The sequence below is a fragment of the Molossus molossus genome, unplaced genomic scaffold (assembly GCF_014108415.1).
Source record: "Molossus molossus isolate mMolMol1 unplaced genomic scaffold, mMolMol1.p scaffold_m16_p_1, whole genome shotgun sequence".
NCBI lineage: Eukaryota > Metazoa > Chordata > Mammalia > Chiroptera > Molossidae > Molossus > Molossus molossus.
In genome coordinates, this window is record NW_023425344.1 from 27,306,959 (window position 1) to 27,331,339 (window position 24,381).

The 24,381-nt window shown below is 48.6% G+C and overlaps 1 protein-coding gene across 3 annotated transcripts in view; it reads left to right on the forward strand.

The window, feature by feature from the left end:
* Positions 1–24,381, forward strand: part of TBC1D1 (TBC1 domain family member 1) — a 224,504-nt gene that overhangs the window by 171,414 nt on the left and 28,709 nt on the right. For all 3 annotated transcript variants that reach the window (XM_036263997.1, XM_036263982.1, XM_036263989.1), the window contains 3 exons: positions 5,628–5,813; positions 12,616–12,777; positions 19,398–19,556. In XM_036263997.1, coding sequence (XP_036119890.1) covers positions 5,628–5,813; positions 12,616–12,777; positions 19,398–19,556 — 507 coding nt within the window. The remainder of the gene's footprint in view (positions 1–5,627; positions 5,814–12,615; positions 12,778–19,397; positions 19,557–24,381) is intronic.

Here is a 24,381-nt window from a genome sequence, read left to right on the forward strand (position 1 = left end):
CATCAGCCCGCATACTGGAGGGTCTCGGGTTCAATTCCTGATCAAGGACACCTACCTGGGTTGCAGGTTCAATCCCCACCCTGGATGGGGAGCATGCAGGAGGCAAGCAATGGATATGTCTTCTCTCACACTGATGCATCTCTCTCACTCTCTCCCCCTCCCTCCCTTCCACTCTCTCTAAAAACCAGTGAAAAAAATATCCTCGGGTGAGGATTAACTAAAAACAATTAAAAAGTAAAATAAAATTCTTGTTCAACATAAACTATAACTTCAGTAATTATTACCACATAAAATAAATCTGGGTGAAAGAGATACATTTTTACTCTTTCCCAGGACTTAGGAGACAATACGTGATGGGTTTTTTAAATTCTGAATTGGGTTCTTGTTGCGGGTAATCTTGTCCCCTCTCCTCCCCAGGGGACATTTAGCAGTGTCTGGGCATTTCTGGTTGTCACTACGAGGGTGTCACCCAGTGGGTCGTGCCCAGGGATGCTGCTGAACATTCTCCAGGGCTCGGAACAGCGCCCATGGCAGAGTTACTGTGCCCAGATTGTCAGGAGTGCTGGGGCTGAGAAGCCCTGCTGCAGACTGTTCGGTTCACTTGCCGACCTTTTCAGTAGATTCACTTTTATTCAGTTAATTCAGAGGTGAAATCAACACTAGTACTCGCACTTCTTGTTGTGCACTTGGCCTTGGTACCCTGACCGAGGTCAGGACAAGCCCTGGCCATGTGTGAAGGTCTCAGTCCAGGCAGCTGACAGGAGTAGCTTTGAACTGTGTCCTGGTGGTAACAGGGAAAGACAGTGAGGAGCTGACATGAGAGGGTCCCACGAGAGAACGAGCAGTGAAATGGAGTGTGAGCCCCACAATTCAGTGTGTTTAGAGAAGTAGCAGTGGTGACATCACATGGGAGCTTGATAGAAATGCCGACTCTCAGGTTCCCCTCAGACCTACTGAATCAACTTCTGTGTTTTAGCAAGATACCCTCGTGACACCTGTGCACCTGAAGTCAGAGAAGCCCTGCATAAGCATTTTTTACTTTGGAGGAAAATACACCTTGATTGCCACTCCGACTCTTACTAGTGGTGTGACCTTGGCCAAGTTAAAACACCCTCATTGCACCTTAGTTGTTTGGCTGTAAAATGGGGATAATATCGCCTTTCTCTTGAGGTGGTCGAGGGAATCAGACAAGTGTATTTGTGTCAGGGACTCATCACACGGTCAAAGCCCAACAAACTGAGTTGTGCTTGACAATAAGAAAAAGAAGTCAAGAGCAGGGGACATTAGGGAGGCACCTTATGCCTTAAACCCCACAGTCGTCATCACCAACAATGCTTGTACTCTTTGCAGATCTAAGAAAATAGCAAAAGCTGGAGCTTCATGAGCTTCTATAGACTGTGGTGTGGTCCTTGTCAACGACCCAGTTGGCAGAAATAAATAGACCAAACATCCTAAACTCCTAGATGTGCTCCATCAGCCTGGCCCGAGTTACACCTGCTCTGTTCGTTACTCTCCATTTGAAATTAATGTAGCAGGAATTTTCAGGACACCCCGGAGGAGAAAGGCTGTAGTAAAGAGAACAGATGAGGTTAGAGGAAGGAGACTGGGGTGAGATGAGCCCTTGTCTTATTAGTAGAGTTTAAGAACGGGAAAGAATGCCATGTGATTTCACTGATATGTGAACAAAATAAATGAACAAACAAAACTGAAACAGACTCTAGACACAGATTACAGACAGGCGGTTGCCTGAGGGGAGGGGAGGGGCGACTGGGTGAAAAAGGGGAGGGGATTAAAAAGTATAAGTTAGTTACAGAGTAGTCAGGGGATGTAAAGTACAGCATAGGGAATGTAGTTAGTAGTATTGTAATGACTCTCTATGGTGCCAGGTGGGTACTGGCAATATCAGGGAACACTTTGTAAAGTATATGATTGTCTAACCACTATGCTGTACTCCTGAAACTAATACAAAATAATATTTAAAAATTTTTTTTTCTTCATTGAGTTTTTTAGAGAGAGAGGAAGGGAGAGGGAGCGAGAGATAGACACATCAATGAGCGAGAACATCAATTGGCTGCTTCCTGCATGCCCCCCACTGGGCACTTGGGCCACAACCTGGGCACGTGCCCTGACTGGGAATCGAACTGGCCACCCCTTGGTGCATGGGTCACTGCTCAACCACTGAGCCATACTGGCTGGGCAGAAAATAATACTGAATGTAAACTGCAATTGAAAAAATTGTCTAACTCAAAAAAAAAAAAAAAAAGAATAGGAAAGCATTTTCAGGTTGACTTCACCTATGTTGCGCGGGCCGCTGGAGACGAGTTCTTCTCGCACACGTGCAAGCAGCCGGCGTGCAAGCAGCCGGCGTGCAAGCAGCCGGCATGCAAGCAGCCGACGTGCTGCCTGCTGCTGCCGTGGTGCCTGCCTCCCCAGCCAGGAACCGCTTTTTGGAGACCAGACTCTTGTGAACCAGTGGGAGAGTGAATACTTCCAACGTGAGATAAAACAGAACTTGAATCATGACTGAGTGTCCAGCAGAGTTCCAACAGCCAAGATGGTAAAAGGGGGGAAAGGAGAAGGGGTTCAAATGGGAAACTTCAAGCTGCAGAATAAGATTAAATAAGAATACCGCCCTGGCCGGTTTGGCTCAGCGGTTGGAGCATCGGCCTGTGGACCAGAGAGTCCCAGGTTCGGTTCCCGCTAGAGGCACGTACCCAAAAACAGAAAAAAGAATACCGACCCAAATTCCTTCTGAAAACAGTATTAAAGTTGATTATGTTCAGTGATGACTAGTCCTATGTATACAGGTGTTTGGGGGATTGATTTGTGTTCTAGGTGTTTTTCAGGAGAACATTTTTCCAATCTTTGATTTAAATCAGAACAGGTGTGCGTGATTTTTCTTAAATTTTCTGATTCTATAAATATTTATTGTTATAGATTCAGAAAATACAGGAAATACAGAGAACAAGAAGCATGCCCAAACCCGGCACCTGCTTATCTCTTCTTTTATTCATCAGTTATGTATAAAGTACCTGCTGGGCGCCGGACAGTGTGCTTGGTGCTGGGCGAACCCTCGCTGACTAGGTGGCTTTGTTGAGTCTTCTTAGGCTCCAGTTAACTGGCTAAGTGTGGGTGTGTTTCAGCATTTTTTTTTCTGTGCCCTTATTGACTGTGTGATAGCAGACGATAAGAGCGAATAAGTTTACTGTGTTCTTGCTGTGTTCTGGATCCTGTTTTAGGTGGTTTATGTCATGTGTATTCTCCCTCTAGCATCACGATGAGGGAGGTGCTGTTAGTTCCACTTGACAGATTGGGAAACTGAGGCACAAAGAAAGTAAGCAATTTACTACAGGTCACAGAATCAAGAAAGGCAGAGTCTTGATTTAAAACCTAGACAGCCTGGCTCCAGAGCCTGACCCGTTAACCACTGACCTGTACTGCCTCTCACAATATTATAATATTGAGATCATACTATATAGATAGTTTTGATTCCTGCATTTATATTGGCCATTAACATGTAAGCATCTTCCTATAATGTACATAAACGGTGTATTATTTATTACCTCTAAAAGAAGAATTTTGTTTCGTAGAGTCAAAATGAAATAAGCATATATAGAAATGTGGTGATAAGCATTTAAATGCTTCAGAGATCATTAAGATTTCTCAGTGCTTATAGTTTTTATTTTTCAAGTGCAGTTTCCACTCAGTATTATTATTATCATTATTATTATTTTAATCCTTACCTGAGGACATTTTTTACATCTATCTTCAGATAGAGTGGGAGGGAGAGAGGGAGGAAGAGAGAGAGAAACATCGATGCAAAAGAGACACATTGAGTGGTTGCCACCCACATGACCCCAACCGGGGCCGGGGACAAACTGCAACTGAGGTATGTGCCCTTAGTGGGAACCGAACCCGAGACTCTCTGGTCCACGGGCCAGCACTCTATCCGCTGAGCCAAACCAGCCAGGGCTCCATTCAGTATTATTTTGTATTCATTTCGGATGTACAGCATGGTGGTTAGACAGGCATATATTTTACACAGTATTCCCCTCATCATAATTTTTTTAATCCAGTAATTTCAAGAGAAGTTAACACGGACAAGTTACTTTAGGAAATTAAACATGCTGTAGCTTGTATTTCTTTCATAGCAGGAAAGCAAACCCAACTTCAGATGAAGACAGTGAGCAGTCGATGCTGATGACAGTCTTGGAACGTTTCCGTAACATGGAACAGTGTTGGAGCTGTCGACTAGGAGAGATTGTACATTATAGTACGGGTGACCGGGAGACTCCAGTTGCCTGGGAAGGGCTTCTCATGGCATGTGTTCAGACCATGACTCTATTTAGGTTCAGTTTAGACAGAAGTTCCCAAGAGTGAGTGGTGTTGGGGGGGGGGGCGTCCATTTGTGCACGTACTTGTGCTGCTCTTCCCAGCAAGACTGCTAGTGAGCTGGGAGCTCTCTGCGTGTTTGCATTTGTGAGTATATAGTGTCTGCAGCTGAGAAAGGTACAGACTCATGGGCTGTAAAGAGATGTCAGCTAGTAAATAGAAATTTTAAAGTGGGCGACGTAGGAAACATTTGAATGGTGGGGGGATCCAGCGGAAAACAGGGACTTCCAAGTCCTGCTCGGACATAGGCTGGGATCCTGATGCACCTGCTTATTCCCTGTGTGACTCTAGGCAAGTTCCTTGGCTTCTCTGACCCTTAGTTTCCTCTTCAGGCAAATCCCTGCCTTCTTGAATTGTCCTCATAATTGAATTAGTCACTCGACATAAAACACCTGGTACGGTGCCCAGCACTTGGTAGAGGATCCGTTAATGGTCATGTTATTATTGGCTATTCAGTAGGTTTTAATCTTCGCCCTGGCCGGTTTGGCTCAGCGGTAAGAGCATCAGCCTGTGGTCCAGAGAGACCCGGGTTCGGTTCCCGCTGAGGGCACGTACCTTGGTTGCAGTCCGTCCCCGGCCTTGGTTGTGTAGTGCAGGTAGCAAACACTTGGTGTGTCCCTTTCGCGTAGATGTTTCTCTCTCTCTCTCCCACTCTATCTGAACAAAAAGTGGAAAAGTGTCCTCAGGTGAGGATAAAATAAATAGGTTTTAATCTTCTTTCAAAACACCTAGCCATATAACAGAGCGGTTAGGAACGCATATGAAAGTGAAGCTAGGTCCAGTCCTGGCTGTACTGTTTCCCAGCTGTGTGACCCTGGGCATGTTATTTAAATCCCCTGTGCTTCAGGGTGCTTTCTTTTAAACCTCGTAGTTACAGTACCTACCACTTAGAGCCTTTGGGTGTTATGTAAATTATTATGCACAGTGGGCACTAGGTGAGTGCCCTTGTTATTGACGTAGTCATTACTCAGAAGAAGATACATTTACACCTTAAAACGTAGGCATCTTTGACTATTTCCTCAGCTGCTACAACTTCTGCTGACTATTTGATATGTTGTTAGGTGTTCATAGTTCAAATGTAGTTTATTATGGTGCATATTAAACATGAATCCTCAGTTTGGGCGATATCATTATGTTCTATGTGAACGAGCAGAATTTTCTGATTTGACACCACGTTTAAATATAAGTTTTTATTGAGAAATGACCACTCTGAAAATGTTCTTTTCCTTCTCCAGATTATTCGGAGCTGGGAGAGCTTCCCCCGAGATCTCCCTTAGAGCCAGTCTGTGAAGACGGGCCCTTTGGCCCTGTACCCGAGGAGAAGAAAAGGACGTCTCGCGAGCTCCGAGAACTGTGGCAAAAGGCAATTCTGCAGCAGATACTCCTCCTGAGGATGGAGAAGGAAAATCAGAAGCTCCAAGGTTGGTTTGCCGACTTTGAGATGGAACAGGTCCGATGATCTCAGTTTATCTTGGCTTTGAAGTGAAATCACATCAGGCATAAACGTGCTATCTTTAAAAGAAAGCAAGATCCTCTCACATACATGAATATGTATATGTGTATATATGTAAATATCTATTGTCAAAGTAAACAGGACTTTCAGGAGATCTAATGATTGCACCAACTGTATTAGTTATTCCTACATGGTCATTTTTAGCCCAATGTCGAACTGAGAGACAACTTGCAAATACAAGCTTTAACCTTCTAAAGTGGATTCTGCGTTCTTCTTTCCTCTCTCTCCCTACTTTGTCCTCAGCCACAGTCTCCCTGGGTGGTATAATGAACTACTCCCAAATGACCATTAAGTTTATATCTGTGTGCGTTTTTATTAGCCCTACCTGTACTGATATCAAGGTGTTCCGTGTAGACAGACTCATTCGATCCCGAGGGCAGCTCCAGGAGGCAGGGATTCACCTGAAGAGGAAACTAAGGGTCAGAGAAGCCAAGCAAGGTGCCCAGGGTCATGCCAGGATCAAAATAAGACATGAACTTTGAAAGTTTAGATATTGCTCATGTCCTGTTTCCATGCTGTCCCTTGAAGCAGTAAGTATTATTTTCGAAGTGGCTAAGAAGCTAAGTTCATGTTCCCTGGGTGGTGTGATGGAAGGAGCAAGGGTCTGAGGCCAGGGAGAGAGCCTGGTTCTAACCCAGTGAGGGTTTCGCTCCGGAAGTCTGGACAGACTCCCGAAGCAGGACCATGCAGTGGTTCAGGCATGCCGTCCCTCCCAGGGAGATTTGGGAATCAGAGTACGGTGGCCCCCTGTAGCTGTGGTTTCCCTTTCTGGGCTTCCAGTCACCTATGGTCCGAAAATATTAAATGGAAAATTCCACAAAGAAACAGTTCATAAGTTTCAAATGGCGTGCTGCTCTGAGGAGGGTGATGTAATCCCGAGCTGCCCCACTCCATCCTGCTTGGCACCCGAATCGTCCCTTTGTCCGAAGTGTCCTCGCTGTCTACACTGTTCGCCCGTGAGTCACTGAGCCGCCGTCTTGGTTATCAGACCCACTGAGTCACGGAGCGGCAGCGCTTGTGTTCAGGTGACCCTTGTTTTACTTAATGACGCCCCGAAGCACAGGAGTGGTGGCGCTGGGCACTCGGACATGCCAGGGAGAAGGCATGAAGTGCCTCCTTTAAGTGAAAAGGCGAGTATGTATAGGAAAGAACACAGTGTAGATAGGGTTCCATACTGCCGGGGTTTCAGGCCGCCACTGCAGGTCTGGGGCGTACCCCCTGTGGATCCGGGGGTACTGCTGCACATTTCATTGAACTTCCTCCCTGATTGTCGGTCTTCATCTTTTGATAATGATGTTGCTGTTTGTAAAGAGCTGAAAGTCATTAAAACACTGGATTTGATGAATGGCGGTTCATAGTACGGGTAGGTTTATTATCTCTGAGCAGAAACACGTAGTGAAATATAAAGTCCTAAGACCTGTTGATATGAAAGTAGTCCGACAGCTGTAGACATAGGCTGCTTATGGACATAGACACTGTAGACCTGAGAGACGGGCCCTCCCACGGAGCTGCCGACAGTAAAGGCTTCTCCCAGCTCCATTCTTCCATTTTCTTGTGGGTTTCTGAAGGTAACTCTCAGAGTTTGATCGTCACACCATCACTGAGCGTGTCATCGGCTGAGTGGCAGCTTTGGAGCCCAGCACTGACATTCACGGCCTGTTGGTTGGGATTTTGTTGGAAACAGAAAGGCAGTCATGTTTATCACGAATGTCATAAACCTTTGTGCCTGTCCTGGCCAGTCATGCAGTTGACAGCCACAGAAATTCAGGGCTCAGCTGTGAACTGGGAATGATGCCGGCTGGCCTCTTGGGGATGTCGGGAAGAACTGTGACTGTCATTGATGAGATCAGGATACCACAGAAGCAAAGCTTCTGTCAACCTGGGTAGATGGTGACTTGCCAGACTAGAAGGAACTGGGACATTTCCGAAGGTTGCCTGGAACACCTTGCCAGGTATTGTTGTATGCGTTCCTGGCCCCACCCAGCATCTTTCTACTGCTTCCTCATTTCACCTGTCAGTGTTCAGTCCTGTGTGGGCTTTTGTTTGTACTGCTGGGATTCATCTTCTCTCCTTTGCTCTGTGAGATTCAGCACATGTTTACCTTTGTGGTGAACGCATAGTAACTTGCTAAATATAATATAGAAAGCATTGTATCGGCATGTACAGTGCCTATATCACTGAGAAATAGTTATCAATAAAAGCCTGATTGTGAACTGCTTAAAAATATTTAGTAAGCTGTTTTGGGTGGGATGGGGGTAGGATTTTGTCATTAAATACAGAAGCAGCCCATCCAGTGTGGCTCAGTGGATTGAGCATCATCCCGTGGACTGAGAGGCCCGGGTTTGATTCCTGGTCAGGGCACATCAGGGCACATACACGGTGTGGGCTTGTTCCCCAGCAGGGGGCAGGAGGCAGCCAACCAATGTTTTTATCCCTCTCCCTTCCTCTGTTTCTAAAAAAATCAATAAAAACATATTTAAAAATTTTTTTTTCTGAAATACGAAAGCAAAATTTGACAAGAACTAACCAGGGAATGTACTATGTGGTAGAGAGAAAGTCATTCTATTGCATTTTTTTTTTCCAATTGGTTTTAAAAGGAAAGTTACATTGCAACTGGGAGTGGCTCTTGAACTTGATCACGGGTTCAGGCCAACCGGCATGCTCTCTGGAAAACAAATTAAAGAAACACACTAAGCCCAGTACCTGGCGTTTGCATAGATGGATCAAATATTTATTACTGTTCTAGAAGCATTGCGTCTGAGAAAGAACCAAGCCATGTCATTGCAATCTACCGCGCTCATTGTAGGCACTTGGAAGCTGAGTTGTAATTTCCCCAGTTAAGCAGCTTATTTTTTCAATGATATTGGGACTAGAATGCATCAGCAGTCCTCTGTTGTACCCTCTGCAAGGCCATTTTCCACTGTTATAAACGAAGGCGCAAGCAGCCTAATGCAGAACAGCAGGGCGTGATTCGATATAAGCATACCTTTGGTCAGCACATTACTGCTTGTTGGACTGAATCTCATAGTTCAGCATTTCTTGTTTCAGATGAAAATGTTACAGGTATTACATCTGCATAATAACACATTGAATTTGGAATTTCAATTGAATTCTCATTGAAGATATTTTAAAAAGGTGTTTCCCTGGTTAAGCAAATGCTACATGTTGGTTGTAAACTAATTAAATAATTGGTGCAGTTTTTCTGAAGTCTCTACAAGCTCGGGGGGTCATCTAATTACGGAGGCTCCCAGCTCCTTAGCCTCCCCTTTCTAAGCTTTCCAGAGGTGGTGGCGGTCGGAAGAGTGTTTTATCTGCGGAGGTGTTTGCTAACGCAGAACTGGGGACGGGCAGCCACAGCCCACCCTACCCAGTGGACGTGAATCAGAACTGAGCGTTAGTCCAAAGTCTAAGTTAGCTCACACGTCCATGTTTAATGATAATACACGTTTTCGATGACTCTTTTGCATAGTTACACGTGATCTCATGCAGTTCTGGTTCTCCCAGCCCCTGAAACTCACAGACATGGGATTGATGACCCTTAGCTACTATTTCAAACGGTTTGGTCTTGTATTTCAAGTTCTTGCCTTGGTGCCTTGACCATTCTGTAGCCCGCACCACCTGCCTTGGTTTACAGGCACTTTGGAGGCTGCTGGCTCGGGCAGCGGTGTGGTCAGCAGGGGGCAACACAGCAGGATGCTGCCTTGGCCAACAGCCAGAATCGTGCCTTAAGCCTTTTCAGCTGAATCTCCTGGCTAGGTCCTCCTGCCCCGTTGACTTCAGAGCAGTTTCTCCTATTGCTCGCTGGGCTCTGCAGTGCAGGCTGACATGCTCACGAGCAGAGCTCCAGGCCAGGGAAGTGTGTGTTGGCTCTGAGAGCCCTGCGCTCTCGTGTTCAGCAAGGCTTGTCCTGAACCGGATGCGCCACAAGGGTTAGTTCAGCGCTAATGCCATCTACTGTGCTTCCTTACAGCCACACACACAAAAAATCCAGGGTTGACATTTTAAAAAATTTCAACTCTGCAGATATAAGGACTTGTTTAGCAGGACCTTGAAAATGTATTCTTCAAAGTGACAAGGAAAAGAATAGAGATAGTAGATGAAAAATCACAAAAGATAGGAGAGCACTAGGCTTGGGGTCACTTGGCTACCCGCCAGCTAGTCAGTGACCTTGTCAAGTCCCTAACGGCTCTGAACCTCAGTTACTGTGTCCATGAACGAGAGGCTGGTCCAGGGATCTCTGCAGGCCTTTTCAGTGCCGTCTTTTGATGTGTTTCTACTTGAAGGCGGTAATTGGGCCATTTGAATACAGCATCCATGCATCAGATGAATAAGGTCTTACCACCAGGGTACCTTTAGCTAGATTTACTGAGTTCACAGTTGCTAAATTTCTAACTTGGAAAAAGAAAATATTTTATTTTACACAATCAACACTTAGTTTGTAAAGCAACATTCTGTGTCGTCCGTTGTCTGTCTTTGTATATATATTTATTATTATTATTAATTTATTTTTGTTACAGATGTTTCTACTTTTCCCCCCATTGATACCCTCCTTCCGCTCCCCCTCTCCCCGCCCTGCCTCCAGCACTGTTGTCTATGTCCGTGGTCATGCGTACATGCATATAAGTTCTGTGGTTTATCTCTTCCCTCCCCCGCCCCAAGTTTGTCAGTCTGAACCCTACTTTTATATCTCTGGGCCTATTTTGTTCATCAGTTTGTTTTGTTCATTATATTCCACAAATAAGTGAGATTGTGTGATACTTGTCTTTCTCTGACTGGCTTGTTTCACTTACGATAATAGTCTCCAGGTCCCTCCATGTCGTCTCAAAGGATAAGAGATCTTTTTTTCTTACAGCTGCATAGTGTTCCATTGTGTACATGTACCACAGCTTTTTAATCCACTCATCTATTGGTGGACACTTGGGCTATTTCCAGATCTTAGCTGCTACGAATGTAGAGAAAAGGGGACTCTAGCACACTGCTGGTGGGAATGCAGACTGGTGCAGCCACTCTGGAAAACACTGTGGTGTTTCCTCAAGAAGTTAAAACTTGAACTGCCATTTGACCCAGTGATCCCACTTCTTAGGAATATACCCTAAGAAACCTGAAACACCCATCAGAAAGAATATATGTATCCCTATGTTTGTGTCTTTGAATTTTTGATAATTTGTGGAACACTTCCAAATTAGCAGACGCTTTGTGGGTACTTAGTATATTTCATCTCACTTAGTGCTCACAAGAGCTACTCAAAGACATGGCTGTAATTCTCATTTAAAAAGTCATAGGTGCCCTGGCCTGTTTGACTCAGCGGTTAGGCGTCGGCCTGTGGTCCGGAGAGACCCAGCTTCAGTTCCCGCTAAGGGCACGTACTTTGGTTGCAGTTTGTCCACAGCCCTGGTTGGATTGTTTGGGTGGCAACCACTCGATGTGTCCCTTTCACGTCGATGTTTCTCTCTCTCTCTTTCCCTCCCACTCTATCTGAACAAAAAATGGAAAAATGTCCCCAGGTGAGGATAAATAAATAAATAAATAAAAAGTCATAGGAACTGGGGTTCAGAAGTGTAGTGGTTGAAGACCCGAGGGCTTTAATCCTGCCACCAGCACCTCTCACTCCTGTGGCCCTGGGCCAGGGAAGGACCCTGCTGAGCCTGGGTCTCGTCCTGAATGAAACGGGGTTGGGTGGGACATGTATGTGTCTGCAGGGGAAGGGGACAGGACGCTCGTGAGATGTGTGCACTGACTCATCAGTGTCTGTAGGACTGAGAACAACTTCATGCCGATGACCTTTACTACTTAGATGAAACGGACAAACTTCTCAAAAGATGCACTTTACCAAAATGAGAACAAAATGGCCCTGTGTCTGTTAAAGGGATGAAATGTGTACTGAAAATCTTTCACACAAAGAATACTCTAGGCTCAGAGAGCAGCCCTGGATTCTAGAAAACATTTAAGGTCCCTAATTGATCCATGCCAGTCCCAGAATGTGTGTAATTAATAGCAGCAGGCTCTGTAGCACAGAGGCCGAGGGTCCCAGGTCCACTCTGCCACCTGCTCCAGGACCTTGGTGAAGCTACTCAGCCTCCTGTGGCTCAGAGTGACATTCAGATTAAATGTGACCAAATATAAAGTAACTAAGACATGTAGTATTTATTATTATCATGAAGTTGATACCAGCTCTGCAGAAGTCTGTGAACTGGCTTATCCTTAGCTGTGTACCCTATCTGCTCTCCCAATAAATGCCCAGTCTAGAGCTCAGATGTGGCGGGGGTGGGTTTAGGGGCTGACAGCATTACCACTGTATCTGAATAGGATTTAGTGGTTTTAGGTGGAAATGAGGTTGTCAGTGCTAATCTTTCTTAGAAGTGTCAACTTAAAATCTTCCTGTATTGACATCCCCCCGCCCCCACTTTGGTAATTTAGGTATAATTCTTCTTAACACAGCTTTAAACTGAATAGGGTTGATGGGAAATAATAGCTGCCTTCCTGTGTGTGAGGAGATGTCATCTGAAAAGTGTACCTTGATTCTGTTCAGCTCCAGGAAGCAGGAGGGTATGGTGGAAGCTGCTGGAAGGAGGTTTGGCTCTAAGTGGGGAGGAACATGCTTGGAGCGCCTCTCTTAGTTGAGATCAAACGTCCCGTTAGAAGCCACATTGGGAAATAGAAGCCACGTAGCCGCAGTGTTCACTAACGTGCGCTCAAACGGTCTGTTCCAGCTTCTGAAAATGACTTGCTGAACAAGCGCCTGAAGCTGGATTACGAAGAAATCACTCCCTGTCTTAAAGAAGTAACGACAGTGTGGGAAAAGATGCTCAGCACTCCGGGAAGATCCAAACTTAAGTTTGACATGGAAAAAATGCATTCAGCTGTCGGGCAAGGTAAGCAAACCTCACCCCTCCCTGATGGTAGGGGAGAAGTATGAAATTTAAAAAAAAAATGTTTAAGTCCAATTTCAGTGGGCCCCTCTCCCCCATTTATCATTCTTTAATTAATCTGTCTCCAGATATTAGTTAATTGATGTGACTTTCATCACTGTTCATGATTCCTCTTAAGTAAACCCATTAAAATGCGCAGGAAACAGGAAGAAGAGAGGAAAACCCAAGGACTTAGTTGCCTACAAACTGAGTGACGATATGATGATACATTCGGAGTTAAATAGTAAGCTGAGAACTCATTGTGTGGCTTCTCTGAGTGCTCTCAGGAGACAATGTAGAGTGTTGGGCACAGACTTTAGACAGGTCATCTCAGATTCAGATCCCAGCCCTACCAATCTGCAGTGTGATCTTAGGCAAATGACTGAACCTCTCTGAGCTCCACTTGCCACGTGTGTAACGTGGTGATGAGTGGTGGTTGCGAGGAATAAATGAGCTGAGACCCAGGAGCACACTGCATGTGTCCACTCCACCCAAAGGCCCTGGAAAGGGTAGTTTTGCGGCTCTTTTCAATGTGATCTGCTGCCTGTGCACCAGTCCGAACTGTTACTGGCCCAAGAGGAGTAGAGAACTTGAGACTAAGCATTTAGAAATGGTCCCAGCCATCTGACAGATCTTAATACAAAACTTGTGGACTTTTGTCAGTCCTTTTTTATTCTCTTTATTCATTTGTTACTGTATTTTATAAAATTATTAGTATACTATGGATTGGAGATTTTTAAAAGGAATAACTGGTCCTTCATCACAGAGAGTTGGAGGAGCACCGTGTTAGAGCTTAACTTCGATGATGATTAGTCATCGAAGTGAAACTGCCATTTCTTTTAAAATGTGTGCGAGTGTCAGCTGCAAGGGCCGGAGCTTTCTGAGTCTAGTCTAATTCCAGTACTCCTGAGTTCTGGCCAGTCTAGCCACAAATGGCCAAGTGTTTAGAAAGAGTCACAAATATATATAAATCTTACAGTTTTCTTCTGACTTTATTAGCTGTTCCATGGAAGAAGTTACACGTCATTTATCTCTAAGAGTAAATGGAGCAAGCAGTTTTGTTCTGTAGTCAATTGGGCATTACCTAACCTTTATCTGGGTTTCGACAGCATCAATTTTAGTAATGCATTAGTTATCGCCACAGTTATGACTTCCCCCCTCTGTGGATAAGGAAACTTGGAGCAGTTGAGCAATGGCTAGGGAGCTGGTCTCGCACCCTAGTTCCACACTGCAAGGCCCTGCCTGTGGTTGAACTGAGCCTCAGCAGCACTCTCTTCTGAGACCAGAAATATGGCAGGTGTTGAGGACACAGGTTGCAGATGGGCCAGGGCTCCCTGTGTGATCTTTGGCAGGTGTCCTCACCTTTCTGGGCTCTGGCCTCCTGGCTGCTAGAATGGGAGGCTCTCAGAGCTCTCTTCCAGTTCTCACAGTCTGCACCCATAGTGACTGCTGGAGGCTTGCCATTGCACCACAGGGCCCCAGCGTGCTGTTTTGAAAAAGGAGAAAGCAGAGAAAAGAGGGAGTTCACTCTTTCCCTCTTTACTGTTGACTACATGCTGGTCTTCAGGTGGCTTTGCTTCTGCAAAAGGTAAATCATCAGGGTCTGTGACAGCTGTTCCAGATGTTTGACTTGCTTAGAAGCCTGACACCTGGACATATTGGTTTTCATCATGCATTTTAGAGGGGGCTAATAGAACTGCTCTAGGCACCTGGAACCTGCAGTGGAGTTAAGGACAGGTGGTTGAACAGTTGGCAGATGGAGGTGAGCTGAGGCTGACCTGCAGTTTCCTCGCGCATTCCCGTCATTGCCACATCACTTTCCGTGGCAGGAACTCAGTATCTCTAACTGCAAAAGGCTTTGTCAATTATTCAGCTGGTTTCAACACACAGGATGTAACAACTCCAAACAAATGGCCACAGTCTGTCTTGTAGCTCAGAATAAAAAAGAGAGAGAGAGAGAGATTAAATCAGAACCACACCTTTGGCCTCCAGGTAGAGGCCAAGTCATGTCCAAGCCCTTGAAAAAAGACGGTCCCTGTATGTGTAAGAGGCCCCTAAGTGATGGGAGTTAAGGGATTTATGAACTTTCCATGTTAAAACTGAATCGGCGTAGCAGGATTAGGATGTCAGTTTGGAGAAAGAAGAATAGTTCTGTGTAATTTTAAACATTCCCAAGTTTAGCTTGGGTTTAAAAGGTGTCTTTTATTTAATGATATATTTACATGATCTCATTGGTTTAACGATTAAAAGATGTTAAGTAGAATTGTATAAGTTGGAGTGTGCTTGCAGAGAGGCTACCTGAGTGGTTGGCAGTAGGGGCCAGAGGCAGGCTCTGCTGACCTTTGACCCAGCAATGGCAGAAATAGAGACCTAGATATTAACCAGGCAACAATGTTCTGCGATGGGAAAGAATGCTCATTGTGGCAGGAATAGCCATAAAAGAAAACAACCCAAATCCCCAACCCTGTGGCCCCACCCATGTCCCTGAAAAGGACACAGTAGATTTATATTAATGCAAAAGATGAGTTGCTAAATGGAAGAAAAAAGCACAGCGTGGTCTCGTGAACAGTTGTGTGTCTCTGTAGAAAAACATCATGACGTGTTCGAAGATGCCCGCGCAGCAAGCAGGATGGCCACACATCTGTTGTGCCTGGCGTAGCCCTGGTTTGCAGCCTGTTCCAGTGAAATAATTAGTATCCTTCCTCCCCTTTGCTTTCAAAAGCATCTTGCTTTGGATGGTGATTTATATATTCACTCTGGTTATGGGTAATTTTTCATTTTCTTCTTTATGCCTTTTGCCTTTTCAGAAGTTTTTATTGAAATAGTGAGCATGTATTACTTTTAAAGTCAGAAAAATGAAAAGGGTATTTACATTTGGGTGGGGGTTGGCTGCCTGCCCACCCAAAGTCCTGCTTCCAGGTCCTGGGTAGACCCCGCCCAGTTCCTCTCCCGAGCTAGGAGTGGAAGCAGAACCGAGCACGGGGAAGGTTATTCCAGGTCGTTCTTAGTAAACACACTGCATGATCCTTTGTTTTTAAATTACGCATCTAAGCTACCTCTTAAATATCAGAATATGTGGTACTGTCCAGTGACACAGCCAGTGGGTTTTTTTCCTCCAAAAAAAAAGAAAGGTCTGATAAGGTTAGTGGGAATAATTTAGTAATAAGAGGAAATTGTTCATCTCGTAACTGGGAAAATTTCCCAGTTTGAAAAAAATATTTTGTGAAAAGCCCCACTATAAATCACTGAACATGCTGTTTTTCAGGCTGCATTTATTTACAATATGGTTTGAAGTACTAAAGGCTAGCATATGTATGTACACGAATACCTAAGATCTGTCTCTGAGCGGGAACAGTAGAGAGGGGGAGAAGCAATAGAATAATATAAAAAGGGAGATATCCGGGGGTATTTGTCTTCTGTTGCTGCCATAACAAATTGTCACAAAATTGGTGACAATTTATTCTAGCGCATTCTGGAGGCTGGAGTCTGAAGTCAGGTGTCAGGGCTACATCTGGTGGCTGCCAGCCTTCCTGGACTCGGGCTGTGTGGTTCCAGGCTCCGCCTCTGCGGTCACATGGTGTCCTCCTCTGGTCTCCTCTGTGTGTCTCTTAGGAAGCCATGTGTCCTTGGATAGTGGGCCCACCTGGGTAATCCAGGTAATGATGTCATTTCAAGATCTTCATTCCATCTACGAAGACCCTTTTGCCCAATAAGTTAACATTCACATGTTCTGGGGATTCGGATGTAGACCTATCTTTTTGGAGGCCACCATTCAACCCACTGGGTGGGTCATTGGGTAACACGGAGATAAACATTCAGAGAGGTGTAGGATGTGGTCACAGTTAAGAGCAGCCCAATACTTCTCCCACGGGCAAATTAGTTTCTACACCTTATGTATTTCCAAGAGATGACTGTGCGTATTTGTTTCAAAATGGTTCCTTGCGGACCAGGCAACAGATTGCTATCTGGTCCAAATCCACAAATGAAACATGAAATATTTTTTCTCTAGTACGCCTGTGAGCGGCAGCGTGTCTGACCGCTGCGACAGGGAGGACATGGGTCGAAAGCGGCAGTCCTCTCCTCTGCCACTAACCAGCCGGGTGACCTCGGCAAGGATACCGGGAGGATGATGTTCCCCCAGCAGGTTGTGAGGATGACGAAGTGCTCAGAGTGGGGACAGTACGGGGACTCGCAGGAAGTGGGCTGCTGCTGCCAGAGGAGAAACTTCTCTCGGGAATGGCCAGTGGGAAACAGAACCCCGTCTTCCTGGGGGCTCCCCGAGGGGCAGGGGACTGCGTGAGGCTGCACCGTTCTCTCTGGAAGGGCAGCCCCTTATCCGGAGCTCGTTCCTCTTGGGAACTCCGTCCGGGATGAGGGTCGTCGTGGTGTTCCGTAGTGTTCTTTCCCTCCCGTTGCTGCCCTGGAGCCCGGGGACAGAATTCTGAATTGTGAAAACCGAAGAAATTTGAATTTGGAACACCGTCACTTTTTTCTAATGAGGTTTGCCCTAAATAACATCATTGACTTTAAGAGAACTTTTCTTACATGTAGACATTTTTTATGACTTTGACTTTGCGTGTTCAGATCAGTCCTATGGAATCACTGGGCAAAGTCTCTTGGATGATTTCACTCCTTTTCGGGTCTCCTCGGAGCGCCCAGCCGGCAAGCTTATGCCGACGGGGCCCCGTCCGGCCTTTGGCCCTTCCTGCAGCCCACTTTGCACAGAGGTGTCGCATCAAGAGTCTGGAATCTCAGCTTTGGTTGGGCTGTTCCCTCCCCAGCTCAACTACATTCCATGGCTCCCCAGAGCTACCCAGCGAAGTGCAGCAGAGGTCCTCAACCTGTGTGCCACCACCCCTTCGGAGGTCAAACGACCCTTTCATAGGGGTCGCCTAAGACAACAGTAGCAAAATTACAGTTATGAAGTAGCAACGAAAATAATTTTATGGTTGGGGGTTGCCACAACATGAGGAACTGTATTAAAGGGTCACGGCATTAGGAAGGTTGAGAACCCTGCTAGGGTTTCTCAAAGTGGTTGCTGAGCCCTCTGGATCATCTGGGGAGGTTGTTAAAATGCACATCAGCCTGCCAAGGCCCCTCTGGGCTGAGTATTCGAGCCATTGAAGTTGGAGAATCAGGTCACTGGATCCACCTGCACATTTGCCAAGATGCAGGAAGTGAGATCCAGAGGAAAGGGACTTACCTGGAGCCTCAGCATGGCTGAGGCAGGACTTCCACTGCCCCTTTCCCCAGCAGGAGGTGCCTCCCCCGACGGGCTGCCTAACCCTGGGTCCCAGCAGGCTTCCCGGGGGCTCTGTGGGTGAGCAAGTTGGCAGGGCCAGCCCGAGCACAGCCGCAGCGCCACCCGCTCTGGGTCCGGAGTCAGCCCCTCACTCTGGCCTGGCTATGCCAGCAGTTCATAGGAAACCTCCCCCCCCCCCCCAGGGCTCCAGTGTGGGCTCTGGGGAGTGGTGAGTCAGTCCCCAGTTCCTGAGCAGGAAAAAGGTGTCATTGGCAAGAGCCTGTCTGCCTGGACACGTGTGTGTTTGTACTCCTGGGGGAGTGCATAGGAGTGTCTGGGCCTGTGTGTGTGACATGAGTGAATTGGTAGCGCCCCCTTGGGGCTGGGTCCCCTGTTGGTGTACAGGCCCGGGGGTGTATGCAGATGGGCAAATGTGAGCACATGTGTTCTGCAGATAAGTGTGCAATCTCCAGCTGTTTGAGCTTGTGTGTTCTGCCTAAATGCATTGTGGGCGTCTCTGCATGGGTCTGACTTGATGGATGAGCTTGTGTGCCTGGGGGCTGCAGAACCATACGGGGTCGTAAGTATGTAACTGTTCTGTAGATCGGCTGGCATTTCGGGGTCTCTGCTGGTCGCGGGTGGAGGTGAGGGCCGCTGTACTCAGGCAAATCCTTCCCGAAAACTCCAAGTGCCAGCTTTCCTGGCAGTTGTCAGGCCCTGGGGACCCCAACTGCACGTACACACCGGGTCAGCCCCATGCACCACACAGGGAGAAATGGAGTCCCAGAGAAGGTACAGACTGTTCATACTTTTTATCAATCCATAAAAATAGAATAAAATAAATAGCACCTAGCACCATGAGTCTGCCTGTATGCTGAACCTTTTACATAGACTCTGTCCTCTGTCTAATCGAACCCGGCCAGCCTGACCCCTGCTCCCGCCCCACGTGGGCCCTGGGCCCCAGGGGACAGAGACACTCTCAGTTCCCTTCCTCTGACTTGTCTTCTCTGTTCCTTCCCCACACTCTATTCCTCACACAAGTGAAAGACTCTGTGAAATCTTGACCCCCTTTGTCTCGCCTCACTTTGATTGCTCCCCTTCAGTGCGATGACGTTGTGCGTGGTGAGAGGCATGCCTGGTCCTTTCCCAGGACACGCAGCCGGCACCGGACAGGAGCTGATAGCATTCAGTTTACCCCGGCAGATTCCTATGCTGCTAATCCATGGTGGAGCAAGACTCCAGATCAATGGAATAAAACAACTCTTTTTTATTACTAAGTTGCGTTCTGTGCATAAAGTCTCTCTCTGTATTTTCCACCCTACCCCCCCACCCCACCCCAAAGGTGTGCCACGTCATCACCGGGGAGAGATCTGGAAATTCCTAGCTGAACAATACCACCTTAAACACCAGCTTCCCAGTAAACAGCAGCCCAAGGACACGCCGTACAAAGAGCTCCTGAAACAGCTCACCTCCCAGCAGCACGCCATTCTCATCGACCTCGGTAAGTCTGCAGATCGATCCGACGTGGAGATGGAGGTTTGCTCACTTGAAAAATCTGGGGAGCCTGTCCGAGTTATTTAATGATCTGCCTTTAGGTCCAGCAATCAGAATTGGCGGCTGAGCCTTTCAATTAAAAGAGCCCTGGAGTAATCACAAATGGCTTCGCCAAGTACACATAAAACTCTCCCTTCACCGGGCAGCTGCTCACTGCTCCACGTGGGGTGGCAGCCACACGCGCTCCGCTCGTGACCGTGGTTCAGGTCAGTAACTCAGACGTTGATAGGAAATTGCACAGTCGACCGGAAGGAGCGTCCTGGAGACAGAGTGTCAGGACCCAGGCCTCGTTTCATTGCGGGAGCCACTCCCAGTCCTGCGCTGCTTTCAAACAGGGTTTATTAGAGAAATTGGAGAGAGCAGATTGTGTGCGCCTGGGGCAGTTGTATTTTGGAAAAGGGTAGGTACTTGCCTCTGGAATAGTTCTGTACACGCTGAGATGGGAACCGTGTATTGGACACGTGCCATTGTCACGGTGATGAACTCGTGTGATTAGGGTGGAAGCAGGATGCACAGAAGAGCCTTCTGCCGGCTCGCAGCCTCCCGGGGTGGAGGCGGGTGCACCCTGGCCTGCCTGCCGCCTCCCTGAGGGGCCTCCGTCCCCACTGGCGGCAGGGCTCCTGGGAGCCCCCTGGCCCGTGTGAAGGCTGCAGGAACCTGGCCCTGCTGCTCGCAGAGCTTGTGGCCCTGCTTCCGGAATATTCATCCTGGCTGTTGCTGCTGCCAGTGGGACTTGCTGGAGCTTTGGGCCTGGGAGTGGCCTGGCTCTTTGGGTCCCTGCAGCAGCCAGGAGGGGAGGACATTCCTAGTCATTTGATGGGGGAGCTAGATCAGGCAGGATCCAGCCGCACAGCAAGCCGTAAGGGTCAGTTTCACAAATGGTGCTCTTGGTCTAAGCTCAGATGTCCTCTCTGAGCAGCTGGCCCTGGCTGCGGCGCTCCTCCCACCTTCCACTGGATCAGAGGCCTCTGTTGAGCCCTCTCTCCCACCCCGTATCCCCCGCCCCCATGAATACTTACCACATTTACTAGCATCACAATTACCATTGCTATTTAAAGCTCATACTCACCTTTACCTTACACTACTTTCTGCAATCTTCAGACAGGATTAGCCCTGTTTAGAGGGAGAACTGGGAGGCGCAGAGAGGTGGGGTCCCCTTGTGTGCCCAGCGCCGCCCTCCCATGCGATGCAGCTTCTGTGGGCTGGACAGGGCCGTGCCACCACCTGCCCCAGCTCCCGAGCCGGTCACATAGCACATGCCCAACGAGTCTTGAGGTGTAAGGTGAGGCACTTTGCTGGCACCTCAAGCTCACGTGGCCCTCCCAACAGCCCTGAGATAGAAACAAGGACATCGAGGCGCAGACAGGCCAAATGGGGAGCTGGCAGCCTGAACTCCGGCCTGTGCGGTGAGGGCGCTCTGAGCCCCAGGCAGATGGCTGGCTGGGTAAAGGGGGTTGCTGACAGGCCGTGATTACACCTTGGGGACGAAGTGGGGCTGGCGCCCATTTGGCCCACTGACCCCGAGCAAAGTGGTTTTGTGAATTGGCAACAGCTCAGCTTGCTAATGTGATGAGTAACAGAAAAAATGACATCATGTTATCATGTGAAATGAAGTGAAAAATAAATTCAGAGCAGGAGGCCGAAAGGGAGGCTGCCCTCCTCTCCCCAGATCGGGGGAGGACAAGGGGACATGCTTCCCTCCCTAGATTCAGATGTTCTCTTCTGTCAGCTCTCCTCTCGTCCCTCCATGGCCGCCCGGCCCCTGTCCCGCAGATGCGTCACTTTCTGCAGAGGGGCAGGGAGATGCCAGCTCAGCACAGGCCTGGGGGCCACTCCTGGGCCACACCCGGGGTGGCCTCCCCTGCCCAGAGGCCCGCCGTATAAATGTGGGCACATGTTATTCCACTTTAAAGGTGACGAATGAGGCCCAGAGAAATCGAGTCTTTTGCCCAAGTTACAAGCTACAGAGTGCCAGAAAGTTCTAGAACCTAGGTCTCCTTAGTCTCCCTATCATGCCCCTTCCAGGACAGTGTATTGCTTCTGTCTTTCTTGCTCTGACCATTCCATACCAGCACAGCTTCCCCTCCCACAGTTCACCGGCATAATGCTCCTTCAGAGTTGACCACACTTGGCCTGGGGAAAATGGCTAGTCCCAGGGCTTAGCAGCTGTTACTCAGCAGATGATTCTCGAGGCCTCAGTTCAAGGACCTGCCCCACCCATTAGGCCTGCTTTCTGCTACGTCCATTTGTGCACCCCTCTCTTCTCTGGCTCGCCATCCTCAGGGGCCACGTGACTCAAGCACGCTGCCTTCTAGCTGGACCTTCTGCTCTAGTTGTGGCCACGCTGAAGGCTGCTGGTGAAGCTGAGCCACCAGCTGGACACCCCTCAGGCTCCACTTCAGCCCCCACCGCCTGCCACCTCAGCTGCTCCTCACTCTGGCATCCCAGCCTGGGCATCTTCCAGCGGTCGTCGCTCCCCTAGGGCCGCTGTCCGGCCTCTCCCGTGGCAGGAGGGACTTAGCTGGGACAGCCCTGGAACAGGTCCAGAAATGTGGGAACACCGCGCAGTCAGACAGCAGAGAGAGGGCCTGCTCCTGATCCCCCCCCATGTCGGTCAGGAAAGTGGGGGCAGAGTGTATGCCCCCTGCAGGGGTCTGGCGAGTCCTTTGGTGACCAGAAGCAGCATTTTTGGATGGACTTCTAGAGACCCTCTGTCCGAGACCCCTAAACAGTACGAGGCAAAGCACAGATCCAAAGACACACTCAGGTCAAGAGTCGAGCATGCGAGCTGTTGCGTTGATTTCTCCTTCCACTTAACTGTTTTAGCCAAAGGTGTGAAAGATGCCTGGAGTCCGGAAGAGAAGGAGCTCCAGTCCACGTGTCATAAAGGAAAGTTTCTCCTCGCTTTCTGAGAAGCCGCGCGAGAGGAGAAGCGCTGCTGAAAGGAAGCTGTGCCGAGGTGTCTAATGACCAGTACAGCGGGCAGGGTGCTGCCTTCTCCCCACGCGGTGGTCCGCTCACTTGGCCCGGCCTCGGAGAGCCGAGTGCTTTGTGCTGCGGGGGGGACGGGGACTGCTCCTTAGCAGCAGGTGGGTGCTGGTGGCGGGCACTTTCTCTCGTCTTTGGTCGAAGTCCCCTGTGAGAAACTGAAAAGCATTGGTGGCAAAGACAGAAGGGCCCCCAGACCCTTTCATGCAGCAGGCTCCTCATGCAGCACACCTGTCTGCGAGTTGGGGACTTAGGTTTTCGGAGGTCACGTGGGCAACTGCAGCTTAGGAGTCTATCGCCGCGATAGAGTGAAGCGGCGAGGGGCGACTGTGTGCAAATAAAGAATCCTCCTCGCGGAAATTCATTCATCGTGGCAGAGTCTGGAACTGATTAATGGGGGTAAGCGAGAGCTGACTGTAAATCCTTGCACCAATGGCTACACCTGTTATTCCTGGTCTGCCTTTGTCTCAGTATGAAGACCACGTCATGAAATATTCATTTGATCCTCCTGAGGATGCTCTTTGACCTCGGAGTGATGTACCTAAATGTGGGTGATGAAGGAGTCAGGTGGGGTGTGACTGCATTCCTTTCACAGAGGTCTGGAACCTTCCTACATCCTGCCAGCCGGCTCCCCCAAGCCCCTTGGACGAAGCCCTGGTGTTAGCATCTGCAGCTTTCCACGGTGTAGATACTCCCACCGTGGCTAACTTCAAGCTACCAGCGTGATTTCACTGAAGGCGGACTCGAGCAGAGATGCACACAGGGCCAGCAAGAGCCAATCCCAACGGCACTGGACTCGCCAGATGCTTCCTAAAGATGATCTGGGTGTAGAAGGGCTCTTCCTTCTCAGTCATCCCCCGTGTCACTCAGTGGAGGTTCAGCAGACACCTCTGGAGCACCCCATGCATTCCACGCCCCGTAGGAGGCACGGGTTCTAGTGGTTCGGAGCATCGGCATGGCCTGGCCGTTGGTGGCCTGGCTGTGCCGTCCGACTGCCACAGAGCCCTTCTGACTGAGCCCTTCGAAGAGGTGCTTGCTGGGGCCTTAGGACCGAGCATGAGACGCACACACGTGGCTCCTTTTCCGTGTCAGCTGGCTAATTAAGATCGTGCGTGTGGCAGAACTTGGCCTAAGGTTTGCTTTCACACAACAACCTGCTTGGGAGCAAGGCAGCGGGAAAGGTGGATGTAGCCGCCCCTGGAGGCTACCTAGGGAGCCCCCTCCCCCAGACGGGGGGAACTTGCAGGCCTGTTGGAAAGTGAAAATGCAGAGCCCATCGTTAAATCAAGAATTTCAGGATGGCGACAGAGCGTGAAACCCAGCCCGAGAACCTTCTGAGCACACAGCCCAGGTGACTGACAGGAAGCACGCCGTGAAGGCCCCGCCCACCTCTGACAACTGTGGAGTGGCCAGGTTGGCATACGGTGCTCTCCCAGCGGCCAGGCCCATCCTCTTAGGAGCCTTGTTACATGAGGAGTGTCCACTCCACAAGCAGGCCGATTGGGTGAGCTCTTGTTTCTGTGTGGTGCGGTGTCAACATAAGGGGGTGTCTGAGGAGCAGAAATGATGATATTGAAGGATTCAGTTCAAAACCAATTGAACCTCTCCTGATGCAATTGAACCTCCACGGGTGCACAGGAGCCCCGTGTGCTCTACCACCTGCACCAATTTGAGACCCAGAGGGCGTGGGGGAGGGGAGTGCTCCATCGCCGGAGGCTGGTGGGGTGATGGAGAGAACGGCTTACTGTGCGCTCCCAGTCCCTTTGGGAACCTGCAGACAGCAG